This window comes from Aulonocara sp. 'chitande type north' Nkhata Bay, linkage group LG2 (genome assembly GCF_057382095.1).
Source record: "Aulonocara sp. 'chitande type north' Nkhata Bay isolate Kocher_YH1m ecotype deep benthic linkage group LG2, A_spYH_male_GT1.1, whole genome shotgun sequence".
Taxonomy (NCBI): Eukaryota; Metazoa; Chordata; class Actinopteri; order Cichliformes; family Cichlidae; genus Aulonocara; species Aulonocara sp. 'chitande type north' Nkhata Bay.
The window spans coordinates 9687296-9712110 of record NC_141345.1 but is presented as its reverse complement, the minus strand read 5'-3'; the positions used below and the strand labels follow the sequence as shown (position 1 = coordinate 9712110).

General features: G+C 42.4%; 3 protein-coding genes across 3 annotated transcripts; 1 reads left to right on the top strand and 2 right to left on the bottom strand.

Annotated features, from left to right (window-relative positions):
- The first annotated feature begins 13711 nt into the window (after positions 1–13711).
- LOC147337420 (uncharacterized) lies at positions 13712–15200 on the top strand. Its single transcript, XM_086264851.1, has 3 exons — positions 13712–13747; positions 13822–13898; positions 14154–15200. Exons 1-3 carry the CDS (start codon positions 13712–13714, stop codon positions 14791–14793), a joined length of 753 nt encoding a protein of 250 aa, XP_086120977.1. The 3' UTR covers positions 14794–15200.
- A 179-nt stretch (positions 15201–15379) lies between these two features.
- On the bottom strand, positions 15380–16684 carry LOC147337419 (uncharacterized). The gene has a single exon (XM_086304978.1). It carries the CDS (start codon positions 16665–16667, stop codon positions 15735–15737), a length of 933 nt encoding a protein of 310 aa, XP_086161104.1. The 5' UTR covers positions 16668–16684; the 3' UTR covers positions 15380–15734.
- A 58-nt stretch (positions 16685–16742) lies between these two features.
- LOC147337418 (uncharacterized) lies at positions 16743–17921 on the bottom strand. Its single transcript, XM_086264837.1, has 2 exons — positions 17222–17921; positions 16743–16905 (listed from the first exon to the last, which is right to left on the bottom strand). Exons 1-2 carry the CDS (start codon positions 17815–17817, stop codon positions 16743–16745), a joined length of 759 nt encoding a protein of 252 aa, XP_086120963.1. The 5' UTR covers positions 17818–17921.
- Positions 17922–24815: the final 6894 nt, after the last annotated feature.

Here is a 24815-nt window from a genome sequence, read left to right as displayed (position 1 = left end):
CAACACACACACACACCCTCCATGTGCCCAGATCGTGGGCTGCCCCCCCTTTCTTTGCCTGTGGGTTCAGGCCTTTGGGCCTCAGCCAGCACTGAGCCTCTGTGGTGAGTGCATATGTGTGTGTTTCTGATCCTGTACATCCAGTCTCTTCATTTTTAACATTTCTCTTATTGCAAATATGATTTTTCCTGAAGGGTAACAACAAATCTGAGGACAGAGCTCACAGACCTTCAGCCAAACCCAGAATTCAGTAAAACATTTCGATAACACTTTCTGTTTAATCCACAGATCTGAGACACTGATCACGTGACCTCAGTGACCTGCTGAGGAGGTTTGGATGTAAAAGCTCATTGATGTACTCTGGTGATTGTCCATGCAGAGGTCTGAAAGTCGATAGCAGAATCTTAAAGTGGGCTTGATGGGTTGATGGGCAGCAAGTCTGAATGTGAGCACTCTGAACAACCTGGGAGGTTGGTAAAGACAACACAGTGATTAACTATAATCCAGATGTGATGAAATAAAGGCACCAATAATAATCTCCACCTCAGAGCCTGACACAGAGGAACTCAGCTTGGTAAAAAGTGAATAAAACAAGAGTGAACCAGAGATCTAATGTGAGCAGAGTCAAAGAGTCCTTTGTTGCCTAAACCATCATTGTTTGTGATAAATAACAGTAATATAGTTCAAGCTGCCCAGCAATACATGGGTAATAAAAATCCAATAATGTGTTTGATTTTTACATAATGAGAACATTTTACAGGTGCTTTTTCCTTCAGTGGAACAATGGAGCTTCAGGAGGTGCAGGGGAATCAAACGGCCCCTGGCTATGTCCAGATGTTGCAGAGAGCATGTCCTCATGACCCTCACCTGTGTGGTAACCTCTGGGTTTTTCAGCAGGACAACGCTACAGTACACAATGCCCGCAGGACAAAAGACTTCTTCCATGTCAATAATATCACTCTTTTGGACCATCCTGCTTGTTCCCCTGACTAAATTCAATTGAGAACATTTGGGGATGGATGGCAAGGGACGTTTACAAAAATGGACAACAGTTCCAAACAGTAGATGCCCTTCATGCGGCCGTCTTCACCATTTAGAGAAATGTTCCCACTCACCTCATGACAATGCTTGCATCAACAACTTTGGGAACAGTAACGGTGGAGCTACTCATTACTGAGTTCATGTTTGGAACTTTGATTTCTGTTTTGGGGGGTTTACAGGGTTTTTTTTGGCAGTGTGGTCCTAAACTTTTGATCAGCTGTAAAATCTGTTGTAGTTTAAGTGTTGTTTTCATTAAACTGCATGCTCAAAAAATGTTCTGTGTCACTCCCATTTCTTCTTGTTGCATATTGAAGCTCTACTTTGAACCTTGTTAAGATCCAACCATGCAAATTATGTTTTTTGCCATTTTTCAAGTGGTCTTAAACTTTCAATCGGAACTGTATAAGCAGGATTACATATTTTACTTTAGTACAATATTTTTGCAAAACACAAAATTATGTTTAAACTGTTGTGCAGCTCCACTCCTTCCACATGATAAAGCTGTAATGTGACACAGGGCTGCACGTGAGCCTGACAATCATAACCAAATATTCTGATATCCTGATGAATAGTTAGCTGCTCAGCAAATTTCACTGAATTATGACAGATTCATACTACAGCTGTTATTAGTTGTCTGATTGACTGTAAGCAGAAGTCCTCTGCATCCCTCTTGTTGCACTGTAAAGTACATAGACTGCAATTGTGTAAATAGGCTTTTAGAATGTTTATAACATCTAATTATTTTCTTTTTCATGGCTCAGCATTTAATTTAGTTTTACCACCGATTCCTTCTTGTTACTACAAAACTAACAAAGTTGACTGTGACTCTGTTGCCTTGCTGATAGTGGTGGGTGAGACTAACAGTTGAGTCATTGTGGTCTTCAGTTGGAGCAGAGAATCGGCGGGCTTTGTGTTACTGCTGTGCAAACACTACAAATAATCTGAGTGCATACAGATTCAAACGTCTGGCCCCGGGCCATTAATGGCTGGAAATGAAACAGAGAACAATCAGGGCTGTGGGGGTGGTATCTGCTCTGTGCTACATGACTGAATAAAGACGTATTAAGTCTCTCCTGTCATATAAACTCTGAAAAATGGAAAAGGGCTTACCGTGGCCTGTGAGGGACACAAATCACACTTATCTGTCAGCACAGGTCGACTCCAGTACAACTTATTACAGAGAGGTATAATACAGTAATGATAACACTATCAGCAATAATGATCCTCTGTAGTTTTCTTTTTGAAGTCAAAATAGTTGGAAGGAGAAGTCACAAAGAGGGATCATTGTGTGAGCCAAATAAACCTGTGCTTTATGCAGTTTGTTTGCTATAATTCGTCTCTCCGAAGGAAAAGATGTGACTGTGACAGAAATCATTTCAGGTAAGCAGAACAAACAGCTACCATATGGGAGATTGCATGGGCTCCACGACCCTTAAGCAGAAGAGAATGGGTGGATGGAGAGCAAACAGAAGTACTGAGCCATTCTGAGACCAGAATAAAACATTGCTGCATGCTTTGGCGCCTGAGCGCCTGGCGTGTACAGCTACAACGATGAGAAAGTTCATGTGACAACGCCATCTACACAGGCGGTGTAGCTAAGCTAGCTGGCTCTCTGTTAAATGCAGAATCAAATTTAAAATCCTTCTCTTCACATTCAAGCTCTTATAATAATCCCATCTTGACCATGACCTCATAATCACTGTATCACCCCAACAGAGCACTTCACTCTCAGCCTGCTGGTTTAGATCCTATTTATTGTTGTGTTCTCTTTATTAATGTCCCACATAGTAAAATTGGTATGGCCCACACAATGTGCTTACACATGGCCCACATACTGCAAAGAATGATGGCCCTTTGGTGGCCCAGATCTGGTTTGCCAAATGTGGCCCAGACATGGGCCAGCACAAGGCCAGTTGCAGACACACTGGTGGTCCTGTGCTGGCCCATATGTGGATTACCTCTGGCAAACCAGATCTGGACCACCAAAAGGCCGTCATTCTTTGCGGTATGTGGACTATGTGTAAGTTGTGTGCAACCACGGGTCAGTTGCAGACACACTGCTGGCCCTGTGCTGGCCGAGAACAGTTTCAGCTCTGGCCCAGAACAGTTTCAGCTCTGGCCCCGAACAGTTTCAGCTCTGGCCCCAGATGTCAGCCTAATGTGTACCTTAATTAAGCCATGTGATAACAACATGTGCATAATAGTGCAAAAGTAGCATGACAAAACTCTGTTTAGTCAGTGAATGGACTGATTCATATATAGCATTTTTCAACTCTCCCAAATTACTCAAAGTACTCTATAGAACATGCCACATTCACCCAGTCACACACTTTCTCTTAACTGAGTGCTTCCTAACTACATTCACACACACAACATGCAGACTGGAGAAGCCTTGGATCAAACCACTAACCTTCCGATCAGTAGGTGACCTGCTCTACCGCCTGAGCTACAGCCACCCACTGGCAAAGATGAGTAAACCCTCACTAGGTTTTGGATAAAGTGTACACTCACAAACCTGTCAAACATGCATTTGAAACGTTGGCTACCATAGCAGTATAGTATTGCAACATGGCATTTGGGTCTTCTAACTGAAATAGTTAAATAGGAGCATAAATAATGCATCATTGCCAGACCTGGCCCACATCTGGTTGACAATACACTCTGCCATGACACCAGTCAGTCGGAAGTGCCAGCTTGATGCCAGATCACTATCTCTACTTTCAAGCTTTGGCTTAAAACTCCCCTTTTTGCTAAAGCATATAGTTAGGGCTGGACCAGGTGACCCTGAATCCTCCCTTAGTTATGCTGCAATAGACGTAGGCTGCCGGGGATTCCCATGATGCATTGAGTTTTTCCTTTCCAGTCACCTTTCTCACTCACTATGTATTAATAGACATCTCTGCATTGAATCATATCTGTTATTAATCTCTGTCTCTCTTCCACAGCATGTCTTTTATCCTGTTTTCCTTCTCTCACCCCAACCGGTCGCAGCAGATGGCCGCCCCTCCCTGAGCCTGGTTCTGCTGGAGGTTTCTTCCTGTTAAAAGGGAGTTTTTCCTTCCCACTGTCGCCAAAGTGCTTGCTCATAGGGGGTCATATGATTGTTGGCAAGGCAAGGCAAGGCAAATTTATTTGTATAGCACAATTCAACAACAAGGTGATTCAAAGTGCTTTACAGAGACATTAGAAACAAAAGCAAATAAAAAGCATGATTTAAAATTGATTAAAACAAGCAAACAAACAAACTAACTAAACACACACATTTCACACCTGTTCGCGCGATCTGAACCCTTATCGTAAGGGGAGCTACCAGTCCTTCTGTGGACGAGCTACTTTCTATTTTAAATTCCCTGAATTTAAAATACTCTCTAGACCCAGTCTAGACCCAGTTGGGGAGCTACCCAGAGCTCTAATCCCACACCTGTTCGCGCGATCTGAACCCTTATCGTAAGGGGAGCTACCAGTCCTTCTGTGGACGAGCTACTTTCTATTTTAAATTCCCTGAATTTAAAATACTCTCTAGACCCAGTCTAGACCCAGATGGGGAGCTACCCAGAGCTCTAATCCCACACCTGTTCGCGCGATCTGAACCCTTATCGTAAGGGGAGCTACCAGTCCTTCTGTGGACGAGCTACTTTCTATTTTAAATTCCCTGAATTTAAAATACTCTCTAGACCCAGTCTAGACCCAGTTGGGGAGCTACCCAGAGCTCTAATCCCACACCTGTTCGCGCGATCTGAACCCTTATCGTAAGGGGAGCTACCAGTCCTTCTGTGGACGAGCTACTTTCTATTTTAAATTCCCTGAATTGGGTTCATTGGTGTTGAGAATTGGTGTTGGGTTTTTCTCTGTATCTACTGTACAATATAAAGCACCTTGAGGCGACTTTTGTTGTGATTTGGCGCTATATAAATAAAACAAATTTTAACTGAAGTCTGTGTTCCAGTCTGTGCTGTGCCGGTTCTATGCTGATATTAGTGATTAATAGACTAAATTGTTTGGGCTAATTTAAGTTAGTGTTGCTCACTATTGGTGCGCATATACATGTATATGTATATACAGAGCTTTGTACTACTGTCCTCGCTTTAGTGCTGCATCAGAAGGTGAGCAGAAGTTTCCCCGGGGCCATGTCCAGGATTTCCAGGCCAAGGTTGGACAGACTGAAGAAACACAGAAGCAATGAGGTAACAGAGGATAAAGTTGGAGAAGGAGAAAAAAGAGCGTCAAAGGTGAGATAGAGAAATGAAAAAAAAGATGGCAGCAGGGGGAGGAAGGTAAACAATGTGTGGAACAAATGCCAATGAGGAAAGAGTGACAGTGAGAAATGTGAGCAGGGAGTTAGAAAGCAAAGAGAGAATGGAAAACAGGTCACAGAGGGGAGAAAGGGCTGGTGACAGAGGGACAAAATGAATGAGATCGAAAATGTGAACTACGAAGAGGTGAAGGTGGAGATGGAGGGGGCGACGAGGGGGAGGAAAGGCAAGGAAGACAGATGAACAGAGGAGAAAAGGAGGGAGGAGGTCTGAGCTAGAAATAAACACCAACAGAAGGTGGGCAGGAAGCCACTGGCAGCAGGTGAAGCTGGACAGAGGGCAGGAGAGCCTGGAGGAAATGAAAGCTCAGATCCACCTTATGCATCCCGCTGCCATCTCACGCTGTTCAGTCCACCACTTTAACGTTTACATATTCATCCCGACACAAGTATCAGTATCACAGCCTCATCACTCATGGCCACATTTAAGACACCATCTCCAGTTCTGTTTGGTGCACTGATGGAAAACCCACTCGGCCTTTACAACAGCCCATCCCTGAGCCTGCCCTGTAACAGTGTAGCGCGGGCGTCTGCTCTGGCTCACTGCACATCTTTTTGAAGCTGGTCACTTGTACCTGTTGCCTGGGTAACATCTAATGTATTTCCTACCGTATTTCATCAACAGCATCCTGGCAGTTTAGAGGAGTTTATCTCAGGTCCCACCAATGTTCCCTCTAAGCTGCGCACATGCGCAATTGCACACTGCTGGCACGGTCTCTGCACAGAAAATCTGCGTTGCGCACAAAAAAAAAAAATCAAACCTGAATTGAAATTAAAATTAATACGTTAACAATTCTGTTTTGCAGATTTGCAACGCTTAGCACAGATCTTGTGTAGTTAGTGTGTGTATATCTATCTATCTATCTATCTATCTATCTATCTATCTATCTATCTATCTATCTATCTATCTATCTATCTATCTATCTATCTATCTATCTATCTATCTATCTATCTATCTATCTATCTATCTATCTATATATATATATATATATATATATATGTACTTTACTGATTACTTATTTTCAAAAGTAATTACTTAATTACTTAGTTACTTTTTAAAAACACGATTTACAACCTGAAGAGGTGATAAAGCGATAGATCTTTCAGCCCAATTCTACTTTTTCTGCATAATCCATCATACAAAATGTAATCAAATGGAAAAGTCTCTTTTTAAAACCTGTTTTATTAGTTTTAATCTTTTAACTTTATGCATCAAGCAAAAATTTTTATTATATGCAACATTCTCTGACTGGAAGAAATTTGTTTAACATTTAAACCTATTTTCTGCACATTCCAGCACATAAAATATATTTTTTTGTGCTTACACTCACTCTTTCAAATAGATGCAAGTAAAACAGCAGAAAATAAATAAAGTCAAAGACTCAGCGGTCCCGTTGCTCTATTTTCACCTGTAAAGCAGGAGTGGGGCAGGCGGAGGTTTGCCCTGGTGCAGGTGTGCCGCGGTCAGTTAAAGAATCTGCGAGTTTCTCTGTGAGTTTCCCATTACGTCGTAGCGCACTCGGTGCTTGCTCGGAAGTTTAGCGGTTTTTTTCGCTGCAAAAAGAAGTTTTCTTCCCACGCACGATGGACGCTAATGTTTTTGTCACTTTTTATGGAATCAAACTCAAAGTAAGGTCAGTACTTCCACGCTTTAAACGCTGCACGCTCATACTATCTGCCGCACTCAATATATTATCCATTGTTGATCTGCAGGCTTACGGGAAAGTAACGGTAATCTAATTACCGTTTTTGCAATAGTAATCCCTTACTTTACTCGTTACTTGAAAAAAGTAATCGGATTACAGTAACGCGTTACTGCCCATCTCTGGTCCCACCCATTTTTTGTCATGTTTTGTCAAGTATTAAGTTCATTGATGCAGTATATCGAAGTCATATGTAATCATAAAGTCAATGTCCTGTAGGTGGAACATGAATCTTGTGTTAAACTCTAACTGTAACTGTAACTCTAACTTTTAATGTAAACTAAACCGTCAGACATTAGACAGCAGGAATGTCTTTACAGATGCAGATGTTTTCAGCCATATTTATCGAGGATATCAGACCAAACTGGGCCAGAAATGTTTTTAACTTTTACATGAACAAAGCATTTTTATGACCTTTTTATTAAACTCATCTGCTGTCTGTACCATTGGTCAGAGTCACCTTTACTATTTTGTCCCTGTTTACGTTCCACCAGTGTGACAGATCAAGTCATTTGAGGTTAAGCAGACACATTTTGGTGGAGTTCACACTTCTGCAGGCTGTTGGTGTAGAACATGCGTCATTTGCCTTTCCTCCAATATTTACCATATCAACGTGTCTGCCAGGAGTGGAGTGACATTCGTTTTCAGAGCTACTGTATTGACCCGTGCATACTGACGCCTCTGCACAGAAACACGCATTCACTCAATCACACAGCAGTGTCAACATGTCTGAAGTTTCATGTTTCATGACTAAAATATGTGTAAAAAAAATTTTTCAGGCTCTGGATCAGCGATGAGAGTGTCTGACTGATTTAGATACAGAAAGAGAGGGACACATATTTAACAGAGACTCACGTCTCTGCACTCCAGCATGTTGACATCCACACATTCATTTTAAAATAAGCCTGTGTCCTAGCCCCAAACACCAAAACTTTAATGTGTTAATGTGAGTCTTAGTGGCTTTTATTTTGAAAAAAAGTGAAATTTACATGAAAAAAAGGCTAAATTATTATTATTATTTTTTTAAAACAACAGATTATTGTGAAAAAAGACACTTTCATGAAAAAAAACAAGCAAGCTTACAAGAAAAAAATCATCATGGCTTCTTTTTTTGGGAATAAATGCACAAATTTAAAATTCTGGGGTGAAAACTCATACCCCATCCTCTCATATCCACTAACACCTCTGGACTGTTTGCAGGGAGCGTCTACAAAGTGCAGCACTGAATGTTCAGCTGTCCCTGTGACTGTTTTCTTACAGCAGGCCCTGGTTTGTGTCGTTTGTATTTCAGCTTCTGCTCCTGGTTTCAGTCTGGTTTGTGGCTTTTTTCCCGCCTCCCTCATTTCTGTCTTTTCAGTCTTCACCTTTGTCTTTTTGTCTTTTTGTGTTCCGTTGTGTCTCTTCCTGTTTTATTTTGGTAAGCGTTTCTTCTTGTGTTTGTAGCTGTTTTCCCCACCTGTTCCCACGTCCCTCATTATCTTTGGGATATATGGTCTCCCGTTGTTGACTTGTCCCACTAAGCTTTAGTGGCTTCACAGTATTAAAGCTGTTTCTCAGTTGACACCCGTCTGTGTGTGCTCATAGTATGAAGGTAAATGAAACATTTAAAGCTGTATATGAAAATCAGCTGATTCTGGGGAGCTCAGGCTAATTTTTCATGGAGTGACACTTTTGCTTATTGACTATTCTTTATTTGGTTTTGCATGCTTTGCTTTTTTTCTATACATTCGACATTATTTTTAACTGCCCGTTTAAAATAGAAGATTAGGTCCACATTAAGGGAAAATGAAGGAATTCTTCTAAAAAAAATAACAAAGATGAAATGCTGGGAATGAGGGAGAGGTCCTTTTTTTCACATCTAAAGAAAACGTTTCAGAGAAAAGTCAAAGAGACTAAAATTGAAGTCGTTTCCTCCTCATGTGTTCTCCTTAATGTGGCCCCAACACCGTCGTAACGTTTAGTCCCACTGCAATTACTCGGATTCACTTTAATCTGTGAAAGATTTTCTGAGTGCAGTTTGACTCTAAACCTTTGATCCTCTGGAAACGCACTGAAAAAACACAGCTGAGCCTGTGTGTGTGTGTGTGTGTGTGTGTGTGTGTGTGTGTGTGTGTGTGTGTGTGTGTGTGTGTGTGTGTTCATCCACAGAATGAGCTCAGTGTCTCAGGCTTGTCTCAGTCATTTGTTGTTTAGTAGCAACAATACACACACTCAATGTAATGTGTGTGTGTGTGTGACCATACTCCATCACCATGTCCAGTGTAAGCAGTGTAAACCATACATATGTTTGGTTTACACTGTTAACCTATGAATTTATCGGAGTAGATGAGCAGATGAATGAATAAAATTGGTTTGTAAATTACTTCAGTGAATCTCGTGCTGCAGCCGTGGGTTAAACTGTCGTGTTATGAAAGACTCATCGGCGTGATCTCTGGGACAGCTCCGAGTTCATAGGTTCAGTTCCTCGCTGTTGCCTCCAGATCGGTGAGTAGTGAAAGGAAACCCGTTGCCACAAACACACTGGCCAAAACCGGCCTGCAGGTGCAGGGATGGAGCAAGGCTGCAGGGCCTCCAACTGTCCTCAGCTGACCCCACCCGAAACCTGTCAACGCATCTGTCAACAAGCTCACTCCGGCTCTCTCTCTCCTCACACAGGTGACAGGAAATCCAGGGTCGGGAGAAGGACAGGAGCTGGGAGGAGGGGTGTCAGTCTAACTTGTATATCTCTCTCACACACACCCTCACACAGTGTTTGCTCGGTCAAACACAGGGACAAGCTTCGAGGCCGCCCTGACCGGTTGACATCGAGTCCACGTTTCTCCTCTGGAGCTCTGCCGCTGGGTGCACTGATGCTTCAGTGTGTTTGAGTTCCTGAGGTATTCATCTGTGAACTCTCATGAGACACAGCGATCAGAGTGATACCAGCATTCCTGCCATCAGCCTTGTCTTTCAATCTCCTGGAGGTTTTTTTCACTGTGGAAATCAGTGTGTGGGTGTGTGTGAACTCCTTACACACACCCACACACACACACACACACACACAGAGGAAAAGCTTTCAGCGACCCTGACGTGTGTCTCAGGTTTCCATTGCCTCCCCCACTCTCTCATGTTGTGAAACAGTAACCCCCCCCCCCCCGGACCCTGCACCCCCGTTTGTTCCCACCTTGCTGAGCTGCCTGATGAGGCTCACACATGCTCACAGCATTTGTTAGAAATCTCAGTGTTAAACATGAAACTTGACTTTTAGATCAGAGTGTGTTTGCCTTTACTGGTGAGCTTAACCAGAACATCACCAGCACCATCAGCTTTTTACCAGCAGTCAGCTGTTCCGCCAGAGGAAACAGAGCAAACGCTGCTAATGCATACACCCCACCACCACCGTCCCCCTCCCCCGAGCAGATCTGATGATAATCTACTCCCACTGACACTGAAGTATTTACCTCTTGTTAAATGACAGCCTTTATCCAGATGAGGCTGAGGCCCACATGGGGAGGACATGTGGTAACAGTTCGATTGTATCACACATCAAATCCTGTGAACACAACATTGCACCAGCCGTGGGAATGTGTCCTGCTTTGAGAACAGTAAAATCGGATTGTAAGGCTACGTTCACACTGCAGGTCTTAATGCTCAATTCCGATTTTTTGATCAAATCCGATTTTTTTGTCTGCTTGTTCACACTACAAATAAAATGTGACAGCAAACGTGCTCTAGTGTGAACGCTCAAAGCGGCCCGCATGCGCAAAAGATGTCACACACAACGTGCTCTGTTTAGACCCAGACCAAACAATATTATTTGACTGATGGCCCTTAATATAAAGACTTCGGACTTTACGTTTAAGTTATTTTGTTATTTACATAATAATGTAGATAACCTAATAATGATCATTATTGCTGTTTTAGAGAGGAGTGGTGCTTCAAAGGATAGTTGCAGATTTCTGTCAGAATCTGCAGATTATACAGTACAAATAAAATGTTCACATTTCTCCAACGTTGTCTTCCCAACAGTTTCACTAACATCTACACTGGATGACCAGGAAGCGTTCGCGATGTCTTCTCAGGCGCTTCTCCAGCGCTGATAATTGGCGCCTGTCTTGTGTCAGTGACGTAAAAGACGGATTTAATGCGACAAAATGAAGAATGTCTTCAGGTCTGGAGATGGGAACAACCTGAGGAGCACAGCTTAAGGATGAAGGTGAAGGACTGCAAGGACTGCAAGAACTGGTACAGGAGGCAGCGGGCAGCCTGGAGAGGGTTGGAGATCAAAGGGGCTGAATGATTTCAACAGGTTTAGTTCACAGACCTCTGCTGCCTCCACACTTTCACTGGTTTTTGTCCTCCCATGTGAACTCTGTGGATCACACCCCTGCTTGGCTGTGGGCAGGCAACAGCTGGAGAAACTACACCAGAGCAGGGCAGGAGGTCCTAACGGCATCAGCCCCAGGTTCTGAGGACCTGTGCTGCGTGTCGAGGAGGTTACTGAACAAACTGTTCTCCATCATAGATCATCCTATGATCTGAAACCTTAGCTGGTTTAAGACCTCAGAAAGGTCCTTTTCTGTCACCATTGGGTACCTACGCCTCCTCCATTGCCCCTGTTACCTCTGGTGTCCTCCAGGGGTCTATTCTGGGTCCCATGCTGTTCTCTTTATACTTGTTACCCTTGGGCCGAATCTTTGATAAATACAACTTTTCTTTTCACTTTTATGCGGATGACATTCAAATCTATTTTGAACTAGCTGAGGATGTCACATCGTCATTGCAACACTTCTTTGATTGTATGGATGGAAGTTAAAAACTGGCTACTGAGCAATTCTCTCATTCTAAATGATAAGAAGACTGAAATTGTAATCTTTGATACTCCCTTCTCTCGGGCTGAACTAATTGGTATTTTTGGGCCCTTTGCTGACTCTCTTTCTGACACTGTGAGGAACCTGGGTGTTGTCTTGGACAGTTCCTTCAAGTTGGACAAACATGTGTCCTCCGTAGTTAAATCGAGTTTCAATCAACTACGTCTAATCTCTAAGGCCAAGCCCTACATACCACGTAAGGACCTGGAGAAACTTATCCATGCCTTTGTTACATCAAGGTTAGATTATTGTAATTCCCTTTATAGTGGTCTCCATTCTGCCCTTGTTCACAAACTGCAGCTCGTTCAAAATGCGGCTGCGTGTCTCTTACCTGGAACTGGCAGGTTTGAGTCTATTACTTCAGTTCTTTCCGACCTGCACTGGCTCCCTATTAAATTTCGTATTGATTTCAAAATCTTATTGCTCACTTTTAAAATCATAAATAACACCATGCCCAGCTATCTTACGGATCTCCTCAGCTTTTATATCCCTGGGAGAGCGCTTAGATCAGCAGGCCAAATGCTCCTGGTGCGACCTAGATCTCGGCTAAAGACCAGAGGTGACCGCGCATTCGCCGCTGTCGCACCCTACCTCTGGAATAACCTCCCCCTAGCTATTTGGGCGTCTGATTCAATGGACTACTTGCACTAACACTTCCGCGTTCTATGTAGTCCTGCCCCAGTGCTTCCGGTGCGGTTAAACCATGGCGACGTTCTACACTCGCTGCCTACAAGAGCTCCCAAAATTGAACATCACCGATGTTCATCGGATTTGCAGAGTGATGACTACCCCCGCCAGCAAATTAGATAAAGGATTTAAGTTATATGCTGCATCATATATACACAACTACGAAGGTAAGAAAACGTAAATTAACCGACAAAGAAACGCTAGCTAACGTCAAATGCAAACACTACGTTACTCCGCTATGTCCTTCATTTGATGTCAGTTCTCTACATTACATGTTTTCTTAAACGGTGTTTTATGTCGTCCTAAACTATAGTTGAGGTTTTCTTAACTAATGTCACTTTTGTAGTTAGACACTGTTATAATGGCGTTAGGTAGTTGGCTAACTATGGAGGTAGTTAACTACCTAATGCTACTCTTGCTAAGTGTAAAATATATATGTTTAAGACATGCTGAAATGAGTAATACAGAAATAATGCTAATGGTACTTGTATCTTTATTCAGTGTCCAATAAAGACAGGTTGTCAGGGGAGGTCGGTGTGAGAGCCCTGTGCTACAGGTCAATGAGGAAGAGTGAGGCACCACACAGACTAAGTGTAGGCAGGAAGCTGTGTAAAGTTGTTAATCCCCGTTCAGTGGGGTTCAGTTCATTTAAGCATTAGTTAAGTTCATTCCTAAAGGCCCATCAACTTGAATGTTTTCCTTTGACTAGTCAGATAGTTAAATCAACGTGTGTTTGGGTGATCAGAAACATTTGACAACAAGTTAATACTGCAAATATACACAATCTAAGTTATTACAGTTATCAAGCATGGTTAAGTTGTTTTAATAGGGAGAGAAGGAAACACTAAGCATTCAGGAGGGTGCGTAACCATAACACTGAACTATGTTCCTGTTCGGCTCTTCCATGAAGATGTTACATTTTTAATTTTCGTTCTTTCTTCTTAGATTAAGCTTCTGGATTCATCGCCGGTGATACTGACACATAGCCAGTGCTCCTGTGTGGCAGGCGCTGTTATGTGCAATCACACAGTGGCATTGCTCTTCCAAACAGCACACTACTCACAACTCAGAGTGCCGGTTGTCCCCCCTGTGCATAGCTGCACAGAATCTGAACAGCAATGGCACAAGCCACGGACAGTGGTAATTTAAATGAGGTTAAAGTTTTTGAATTAGTCCATGTTTACATATGAACAGCAACACCATCCATAGTAAATGTGTCTTCTGTTAGGGTGTGAAGCCAGGACCCATCAACTCCATGATCTTCACTAAGCCGGTACCAAATAGGATGGCCCAGACTGGAGTACGGTAATTACATTTGTAAAATTTGGTTTCACGTGTTACAAATGTATGTTGCTATTTGTTCATACATACATGTGTCAGAATAGGTATTAATTTACATACAACATTACACTTTCTGAAGACGGCTAACTCAGTCATGTACATATACATCCCAGTCTCTAACTTATGCACCACTGTTTTACACCTTTTAGTTTTTAGTTTAGTTGTTGTTCAGTATAACAACCTTCTTCCTTACATTATTGTCATTGATGTTTTCTTTAGGAGTGGCTTCTACAGAGGCATGGTGGGTCCGTTACCAGATCCCTGCTTGTTCAGAATAACGGAGGCATATGCAAAATTTAATATTGAGGACAGGCCACTTGTGACCACAATGAACATGAGACCTGACAAGCCCCTTGTGGAAAGTGGCTTTGGGCTGGTGCAGGAGGGCAGTGTTCTGTCATATCAGCAGCCGGTTTTGACAACCCGGTACATCACACTACACCGCGATGCACCACCAACACCGCACTTGCCTCTGGAGGGGTATGACATCTTGCCATCAGATTGTGTGTTTGTGTGCTCAGAAGAAGAGCTTCTGCATCTGAAAAGCTTGTCTGTAACTCTGGAAATGGCTCACAAAATAGAGGAAGCTACACGTGAGCAAAGCTCTTCGTCTGAGTGGCATCAGCTCCGCAGGCCCAGAGTGACTGCCTCTAGGTTTCGGGAGGTGTGTCACGTCAGAGGCCAGAGCTCGGCCGAGTCACTAGCAGAGCGTATATTGAAGGGAACAAGGCAGACAGCAGACATGAGGAGAGGAACTGAGATGGAGCCTGCAATAGCAGCAGAGTATAGTAGGCTAATGAATGTTAACTACTCACCCTGTGGTCTGGTCATTCACCCCATTGCTTGCTGCATCTCCTGATGGTGTTGTTTTTGACCCCAATGAATACCCCCAGTTTGGCTTCGTCGAATTCAAATGTCCCAATGTACAAAACTTTATTGACTGCAAATATGTGCAGATGGAATGTGGTACCCCTAAACTAAAAAAAGAGCCACGCATATTACTGGCAAGTGCAAGGACAACTGCTCATCAGTGGGATGCAGTGGTGTGACTTTGTTGTGTGGGCACAAGAGGACTACCTAGTGCAAAGAATATACATGGATACAGATGTGCACAATGCAATCAGAGAAAAGGCAGACTATTTCTTTTTTTTACATATATATGCCAAGATACCTGTGTTTGAAAAAATGAACAGTAAAAACATAGCAAAAAGAAAAACAGATCCTTCAGGCTGGCTGGAACAAAATAACTGATGTTTTATTTTCAATATATTTCATGAATTCTTTTGTTGTTACATTTTACCTTTATGTGACATCAATAAACTGTTATTTAAGCAATGGCATCAATTTAATTTTTAAAAACACACATTAAAACGTTGAATTTGTGCAGAACTTATTTACACGGTAAGTATTTAAAACTCCATGCCTAGCATACTGATATACATTTAGACAATAACACAACTGAACTGTAGAAAATGATAAATGGTATTTTTGATGTTCCAAAAGCTCAATGTCACTTATGGTTTTAAAACGATTTAGTGATTTACTTTATAATTTTGATAAACAGTTTTGTTGAATCTGAATAGTAATATAGTAATATAATTAAACAGTATTATTAACATTAAACATTTGCAATGAATTTGAATTATCAATAACTGAAACTCAACTATCAGCACTCAAGTACCATTTCTGTAATCAAGTATTGTCAGCTGAGAAGGAAGAAATGCAACTGTAGTGGCCTCAGCTGCAGGTCATTTTCCATAAGTTACTGGCACTGGTGTCTTGGGAAAAATCCATCTTGTCTCACTTAACCCATTTTTTAACTAATGCTGTGTTCTGGTAATTTGACAGCATACATGCCACTGCAAACAGTTGGTTGATATTATAAACATGTGACATGGTAATGATGCTATCAAAAAGTTTGTTCTGTTTGATCCTCCTAATGACTCGCTCCACATGTACCCTGAGTCTGGCTATGGCCTGCGTCTCCTTAACCTGGTATGCTGGCATCTGCTTCTGCTTAGATAGAAAAGGTGGGCAGTACACTTTGCATTTACAACAATCAGTGATTAGGAAGCCCTTATCTACCATCACTGCCATGTCTTCAGTCAACTTCTCAGCAATGCCTGATTGTTTGAATAGTTCCTTGTCACTAACCGAACCAGCATACAGATTAGAGATGAATGTCACTGGACCATGTGGAGCTATGCCAACCAGGGCTTTCATCGTACAGTGGGATTTGTACGAAGAGTACATTTCACTTTGGAGAAGTGGTGAGGATGGTGTCTGACACCTCAGCTCTGTACAGTCAAGGATCATCTGGGTGTCTGAGAAATCTTTGAATTCCTCAGGGAGGTAAGCTTGCACTTCTTCACGTGTAAGCCAGATGCACTGAGACCCCAGTGCAGTGGCAAGAAAATTTGTCCATGTTGCAATAATGCGGCTCACTGTGGACTGGTGTATGTTAAATCGGTGTGCCAGGTCCCTCTCCTTCAAACCAACTGACAGGAAAACCAGGAAAAGAAAAAACTCGTCAATTGGCTGTAGCAGCTGCCTCTGGAAGGTGAAAACAAAAGGGAAAATGTTACTCCTTAAGCTATGAACTAGTAAAATTATTCTTTTCTTGGCTAAATGTTTTGTAATGGTTAGGCATACCATACTGTACCATGGGGTAAACAATGAGGTGCTGTAGTGCACAGGTGTATGTATGTAAAGGATACTGAGTCTAGCATACATACACCTGTGTATGTATGCTACTGTACATAATGTAATGTTATTGTACATAAATACAATAACATTACACCTCTAGTTCTAACTACCAACAAACCCATAACCTACTGTTGATGTGCGTGCACGTGTCAACACTTCTTCGTTCCGATTGGCAGCTGACTTGGCTCTTGAAACCCGGATCATTTTATAGATGCAAGGCTCAATCAAAACCCAGAATGCCATCAAATGATCATAGCTTGGAAATCTATTCACGAGAGAGCCATACATCGTGTCAATCATTAATTAACATTACACACTGACATAAAAATAATGTGAACTGTGACAAATATGCTAATGGAATGCTGTATAAAATAGTCTGATTAAGAGTATTTGGTGTTGTATTTTACCTGTAGCATTAGGATATCGTTTAAATACTAAAGCATCTACATAAAACATACAATCAGCAGAGAAAAAGTAAATTTCTATTTTGTTTTCATTAAGACTGGAAAAACTTTCGAAATTTAACTGATGGTGACCTTGGTATATTTTAAACAGTTAGCTTGAATAGAACTTAGGTGTACCTGGTATAGAATCGGATGTCAGTGTCGGAGCCAGCAAAACGCTGTAACCCAAATTCTCGCTGGACACGTAACTCCTGTATTTCCTTCCTCAGAGTCTCCACGTCTTTGGACAGGTCTTCTGCAGCTGATGCAGATATGTCCAATGCAGACGGCTCAGGGACTGAGCAGTAGTCATGATCTCTTGTAAGACTTTGCTCTTCTTGATCGTCAGGAGGAACTAGTTCAGGGCGTCGCTCCGTTCTCTCCCAAACACTACGCCGCGGTGGTTCAACTTTATAGCCATTCCACTCAAAAAGTGTTGGTACAGCACCTTTAATAAGCCTCCTTCGACCATCGAGGGTTGTTGGCTCTATGAGTTGATCACTGGCAAAGTGTCTGCAGCAGACCCTGGTGTGAGAGGTGATCGTGAAATGATCCCGGCGTATGTTTACCGGCCATTGTCTTCTCAAGTCGGAATGGGTCGGAAAGGCATGAAAACTTAGTATGCCGTTAAATTTGGCTGAAGCTGAACAAAGTGGGACACAGCAATGCTCGGAGTATTTCTTCTCCTGTTTTTGAAAATGTTCTGTTTTAAATACTTTCCTTTTTATACTCATTCTGAAGCGACATTAGCATAGCTACCGATAGATAAGCAAACGTACCGGAAACGCACAAGCGGTACTATTTGGAAACGGAAATACGTCACATGCCCTAGTGCAAGTAGTCTATTCAATCTTTTAAATGTCGATTAAAAACTTATTTGTTTAGCCTTGCTTTCCCCGCCTCCCAGAGCCCACATTTTTAGTGTACTGGAACTTATCTTTATCACTTTGTTAATGTTTATAATGTTTTAACCTTCAGCATTTTGTGTGGACTTCACTGGTGCCTACTATGCCTGGTGTATTATTGGTTAGTTATGTCACCCGCCTGTTAGTATATTTCATTTGTATTTTATATTTGTATTTATTACTGCTCTTAACTCATTCTGTGAAGCACTTTGGCATACCTGTGGTTTTTTAAATGTGCTATATAAATAAAATTGTATTGTATTGTATCCTGACCGCCCTCTGAGCCGCTCACTGCACAGACAGAGAGACTAGAGCTCCTTCTCCAACAGACTGATACATGAGGTCTGCATGTTATCCCGCTCTATAATAATAGTATAATATTTGTTTGCAAAGAAGCATCTAAAAGAATATTATTTGTGTTTCTCATTCATAATTTGATCTTTCTTTGGTCTTACCGATGTCAATTTTGTCGTATAAAAGTAGCAACATCTGCAGCCTCCAGGGCTCAAACACGAATCATTAAAACCTGCAGTTCTTCTAATATTCAGCAGAGGCAGCAGTGATGCAGTCCCTATAGACTCCCATGGTAAAACTTTACAGCAGCCTCTGTAAGTATTTTCCACCTTCATCACAACTGCAAATGTTTTTATAACTCACCTGTTTTCTTTTTTTCTTTTTCTTTTTCTTTTTTTTTTTTCGCCTGTCCCTCTTTTGCCATCAGAATTGTTGTCTAAAGGCAAAGAAAGATGCCCAACGGATTTACTTTACCAAATTGACCATCCCAGCCTTGCCGTAATGGTCCATTTGATTCACCTTTTATTGTTTATTTTATTTTCACTTGCTGAATACGGGACAGACTTGACTGGGGGAAAGAGGGAGAGAAAGAAAGAGGGAAAGAGAAACAGCTGAGAAGAGGGACGGGGGAGAAGGGCAAAAAACAAAAACCAACAGAATGAGCAGAAAAAAAAAATGCATATATCGATCACCTGGATCACCTGCTGAGAAAGAAAAAAGAAAACAAGCAGAAGAGAACAAGAGTAATAGAATAAACAACATCACAATGATATATGGGAATATGACAGTAAATACTAAATATTAAACATTATTGTGCAGCACATAAGATCAACAAAACACAGTGTGCTTTGAGGTAGGAGCCAAAAAGGGTGTAGTTTGTGGGTGTGATCACCCGTGTGTACACCTGTGAGCATGGACGCGCTTGTTTTTTTTGGGTTTTTTTTAAAAGGTTCCTTCATGTAATGATCTGCTAGAGGGTGTGGGGGGGGCCACAGCCCCGTCCTCCAGGGCATGAAGCAGGTATGGAGGAGATCAAAACTCCAGACATCCAGAGGCCCCCAGAACACAAGAGACCAAGGAAGACCAACAGAGGGGCAGCCGCGCCACTGTCCCAGAAAGAGCTGAGGAGAGTCCCAGATGAGGGCTCACTCAGCAGCCGCGGAGCAGAAGCCAGGGGGGGTTGCAGTGACGCGCCCGTGAGCTCCGCCGGCAGCCAGCCGTGCCTGAGTGACCGAGCCCCAGGCCGAGAGGCCGAGGGCACCCCACCTCCGAAGTGGCCCGAGCGAGCCCCAGGCTCCAGGCCCCGATAAGCGGCCACCAAGGAGATAATAATGAAAACTCACCTGTTTTCATTATTAGGGGCGTGGCCTCTTTGACATGTGGATGGCGGCACAGGAGTACAGACATCTTTTATATTCAGTCTGATAATCTAATCAGAAGTGATAATAGCAAATTTTCAGTGATTAATGATCTCTCCAAGTGCAGCTCAGCCAGTACAGCAGACTAATCTTACTGTCAGCAGTTTGACTTTTTTGTTTCTTTTTAATAATCGTTTCTACTTTTGGTCTTTCAGATGGATCCTTGACTCATCGCGTCATCGAGTCCTTAGCTTGTAAAGCTTCATGTTTGTTAGCTCGTAACGGAGAGATAACCAAATAAGCATAAGGTCAAAGATTTCAACTGCCTGTGTCATCTCACTGCCTGCACAGATGTCAGAGGATTTTCCCACATTAGGAACATCTCTTTTTCATTCCAATAACACAGAGTTTGGAAAAAAATCCTCTTCTCCTTCAGCGAGCCCTTTCTCCTCTGCTCTCTCCATCTTTTGGTTCTTCCCTCTTTCCAAGCATAACTCGCTTGCTGAGAGACTGAGGGAATAACTCAAGGAATAAGTGGAAGCCAATGAGCAGATGGAGAGAAATAAAAACCACCCCTTGAGTATAGAGGAGAAATTTTACAGATCAAATAGGAAGCAAATCATTTATTCAGCTGTGAAATCACAGTTTTCTCCCTACTAATATTAGCATACATATGGGCGTGCTGTTTATTTGTGGAGTTTGTGGACGTGTTGTTGTGAACACGGCATCTCTCTGGGTGTTTGTGTTGTGCAGGGAGGCAGCGCACTGTGTCTCTGAGGTTGTTAAACATGTCACTGTGGTGTATAATCATCGGCACCATGCTAGGATGTTATGCGAACAACAACGCCGACAGCAGCCAGAACCATAAACATCAATATTTATACCTGCCATCATCTCAAGGATTTGGCACAGGGAAATATGAGATTCATTCAAACTAAAGGTAATCTGATGGAGGAACGTACTTAATATTCATACGATTGACCCCATGCCTCCTGAGTGACACTTAACAACCATGAGTGAAATGGGAAAAGTTGAAAAACAAACCGTTAAAACGTGAAAATGCACGAGAACAAGTTCTCATCTTAAAATCATAAATAAATAACGAGAGAAGGAAATGAAAAGCAAAAGGTAGGAGACAGAGAGGACAAAGTTGAGCTAAAACCTGGCTTGCTTTGTGGAGTATTTTTAAACCTCTGCTTCTGATTGGTTGATCACTGTTGTGTGTTTCAGAGAATAACGTTGCACGTGCCCAGCGGCTCCTCACCATGCGTTCTGTTTACGGTGTGCACGCTGCCACATACAGCAGTTGATTTTACACTCATGATAATCTCACTATTACTAATATGTCTGACACCTCATTACAGATCGAATAAGGTGAAGGTATTTATCGCTAGAATGACGCCTGCACAAGCACAGGCATCGTACTACAGGGAGTGCAGAATTATTAGGCAAATGAGTATTTTGTCCACATCATCCTCTTCATGCATGTTGTCTTACTCCAAGCTATATAGGCTCGAAAGCCTACTACCAATTAAGCATATTAGGTGATGTGCATCTCTGTAATGAGAAGGGGTGTGGTCTAATGACACACAAGCTGAAACGTCAAGAGTGGGCCAAGCCACATCACACATTTGGAAGCTGTTTTTGAGAAACAGATAACGATGCCAGCTAATTATTAGGCTCAGTTAGGCCTACATAGTTTTTAGTTTCATCATAATTATAAAAGTATACTGTTAAAAAGTTACAGGAACACTGAAACAGATCAGATCTCAATGAGAAACAACTCCTGCTGAATATCTGTACCGAGGAACCAAAGGAGCCACATCGACTGATGGAGCGCAGAGAGAATAGTGAAGGAGGACGGTGGTGATGACGGGACACTGGTGATACTTCAGTCTCTCTTTTGATCTCAGTGGAAAAATAAAGTTAAATTAATAAATAATAATAGATAAAAGGTATAAAAGGTTCCCAATAAGCACACTCTTGTGTCTGGCTGTAACTGTGATCAGTGTTGTAAAAATGTGCATTTTAACCAAAACCATTTTCTTTGGTTCCACACAAAAACTGGCTGGTTAGAATTGAGTAAGCAATGAGTCTACCCGAAATGCAAAAACGTTCCAGGATGAGATGTGAAATCCAGCCTTCTGGTCAAATGTCAGGGGTACTGTTGCACTCTTTCCCCTGACCTTATGCATAACGAGGAAACTTTTATGTATGTCAGACATGGATGTCTGACAGCCTCCAAACTAAGACACAAACCAATAAAAGTGAATATACAGCCTCCTTAGCAGAGCCAGCAGCACAAAATGAAAATCTTACTAAAAACACAGTTGTGTGTGTGTGTGTGTGTGTGTGTGTGTGTGTGTGTGTGTGTGTGTGTGTGTGCGCCTGCTCCTGACAGCTTAAAGCTTTCAAGGTTTCAGCACACAAAAGTCTTGTTTCTCTGTAGGTTCATCACTTTGATACTCCGCTCCACTATCAGACAAAGACGCTCTTTCAGGAGTTATCATGTCCTCGCCCGGGCCCCTCTGTAACATAAGAAATACTGCCGTGTTTCTGCTTATCACCTGCCCACGCTCCAGCTGCCTGGACAAACACAGTTAACTTTCAGTGAATACACAATGTTCTCCACTGGTTACAAAGCATGCAAACTGTGCAAACTGTGCAAACTTAAAGGACTGAATCTCACCATCTTAACAGCATTTTTCATATAGTTGTCGTTCACTGAAGCAGGATTCAGGCAGTCGTCAAACAACACCAAATGGCACCAGGTTTCATCATCGTTTGCATAAATCAGATTTTGACTGATATGAAAGAAGAAGCCTGAGGCACACTGAACAAAACACTGCTGCCGGCAGGGGGTCCGACATTAATGTGAAGCATCGCACAGCCCCACAGTTTAGGCCTTTGTACTCTGTGCCGTGCCTCGGTGATGGTTTGTACTCTCGATTAGACACAAGTTTCTACATTCAGCCTGCTGGACCAAACTCTGCAGCACAGCTTCCAAAACTTAAAGTCTGACAGCATGAGATATGAAGAGAAGCATTCAGAACAACGCATCTCCTGTGGCTTGAGATAGCAGAGCGTCTCACATTTCCACCTCGTGATAAAAAGGGAACAAATTTAAACAAAGTGCATGCCATTTGATCCTCTCCTCTCTCTGCTGCTTTACTGTCACCATGCTGGCTCTGTGCTGATTAAATTAGCTGCACTCGTCGTTTGAAAAGCTCACACAACAAACATCAGACTGTTTTTCTTCCTTTTCTCCATGCATGACCACAATCAACATACTCTAGGCTGTGTGTGCACTTAGACCCAGATGTATTCACTTTATGCTGCTCACTGCTGAATAACAGCTCTAAATTTGTGCTTCTGAACTCTGCAAGTCCAGCAGGACCCAGAACGTTTGTTCTGAAACAAACCCAGGTAGCAACAAGACGACCTTCGTGTTGGATAAGCAATAAATGCTTTAAAGATCATCACTTCAAACTATCAACAAAGTTACGCAAATGTGTGCCTGCTGTGCTGAGGTCTGGAAGAAGATCCTTACTGTCATTCTGCTGTTTCACGATAACCCAGGAACCACCAAGGCTCTAACCTGACATGAGCTGGAAACTGCTGAAACACCAGGATCACTATCCACAGTGTAGCTGTCACAGTCCAGGTGAGCTGCTAGAAAATTCCACCAAGTCCACGTTCTCCTGTGCACGGACCTGAACCCTGAACAATTAACCAAATATGTAAGTGTGTATGCTTTGTGTGGACCAGAGAAAATTCAGCATAAAACCAAACTTATAAAACCAATTCTTCTTTTTTAATGTAATTAAAGATGTCTGCTGTTTCAATCATTCCACTCTGGGAAAAGAACAGTTCAAAGATGACCCTGACATTCATGACCCTGATGACTGCATCAATACTTCTTAACACAACTTTGTTTTTACTTTAAATATCCACATATTTAAGGTAACAATAGTAATATTGGCTGTAATTCTACTGCAGACACATTGATCTTTATTTCACTGCTGTTTCATCAGAGTTCAGCTCTGATTCAGCCGACAGCAGAAAGTTGATTTAATGTGATTTCACATCATTTCAGTTATTTCATGTTTTTGATCATCATTAACGCTGCGCACACACACACACACACAGAAGACAGACGGACAGTGTGTTGTACATGTTAGAGGAGCAGATTAGCTGGGAGTGTGCTTCTTGTTTCCTGGGCCCTGCTGTGCCCAAACACACACACACATGCGTTGTGGGCAGGGTCTTGTACCTCCTGCTTCAGCACCATCTGCCTCTTTGATATATTGGCACATTTGGTGCACACACACACACACACACACACACACACACACACACACACACACACACACACACACACAGCATGCCTCTGAGGCCTGACCAGGCATCAGCTGTTCACAGTCGGATCAAAGGATTTAGAGATGACGTAATGATGGTGAAGCGTGACCTCGTCACACACACACACCTGCAGCACAGGTAGAACACCTCCTGACAGTTTTATTGGGATCTTTGTCTCTTGGATGAGGGCATTAGCTCGTATTTTTTCCCGCCTGCTAAATCCCCAGTGGCGTGTCGGCGAGCAGAAATGGGCTCTTCCATGCAAACAAGGCTTTTATGAGACTCCTGAACCTTTTATGTCGTTTACTGAAGCTTTACATCCCTGTTTACTGCAGAACTTCACAACACTGAACCCATGAAGATCTTTCAGAACTTTCTAACACTGCACAGTTCCAGTGAGAAATAAATTCAGCTAAGAAAACCCTTTAGCTCGCAGGTTGGTACGTAGCGTGAGCTCAAACTTCCTGCTGAGAGACGTGGCAATGTCTTGGCTTCTCAATTAGCCGCGGTGTGGAGCGAGCACTATGTCCGCTGGCAGCACAATAAAGTTTATTCAAACAAGACGACTCTGTCTTCAATAACCATAGACTGCTGCTGATTTTTGGACCAAGAAGTGATGATACGTGACACTTTATGGGAGCATCACACAGACACAAATAAAAGTGCTCAGTAACATCCAATTACAAATGAAAGGATTTTAGAATAGAATAGAATAGAATAGAATTCAACTTTATTGTCATTGCACATGCACAGGTACAGGACAACGAAATGCAGTTTGCATCCATCCAGAAGTGCTTTATTGATATAGATATATTA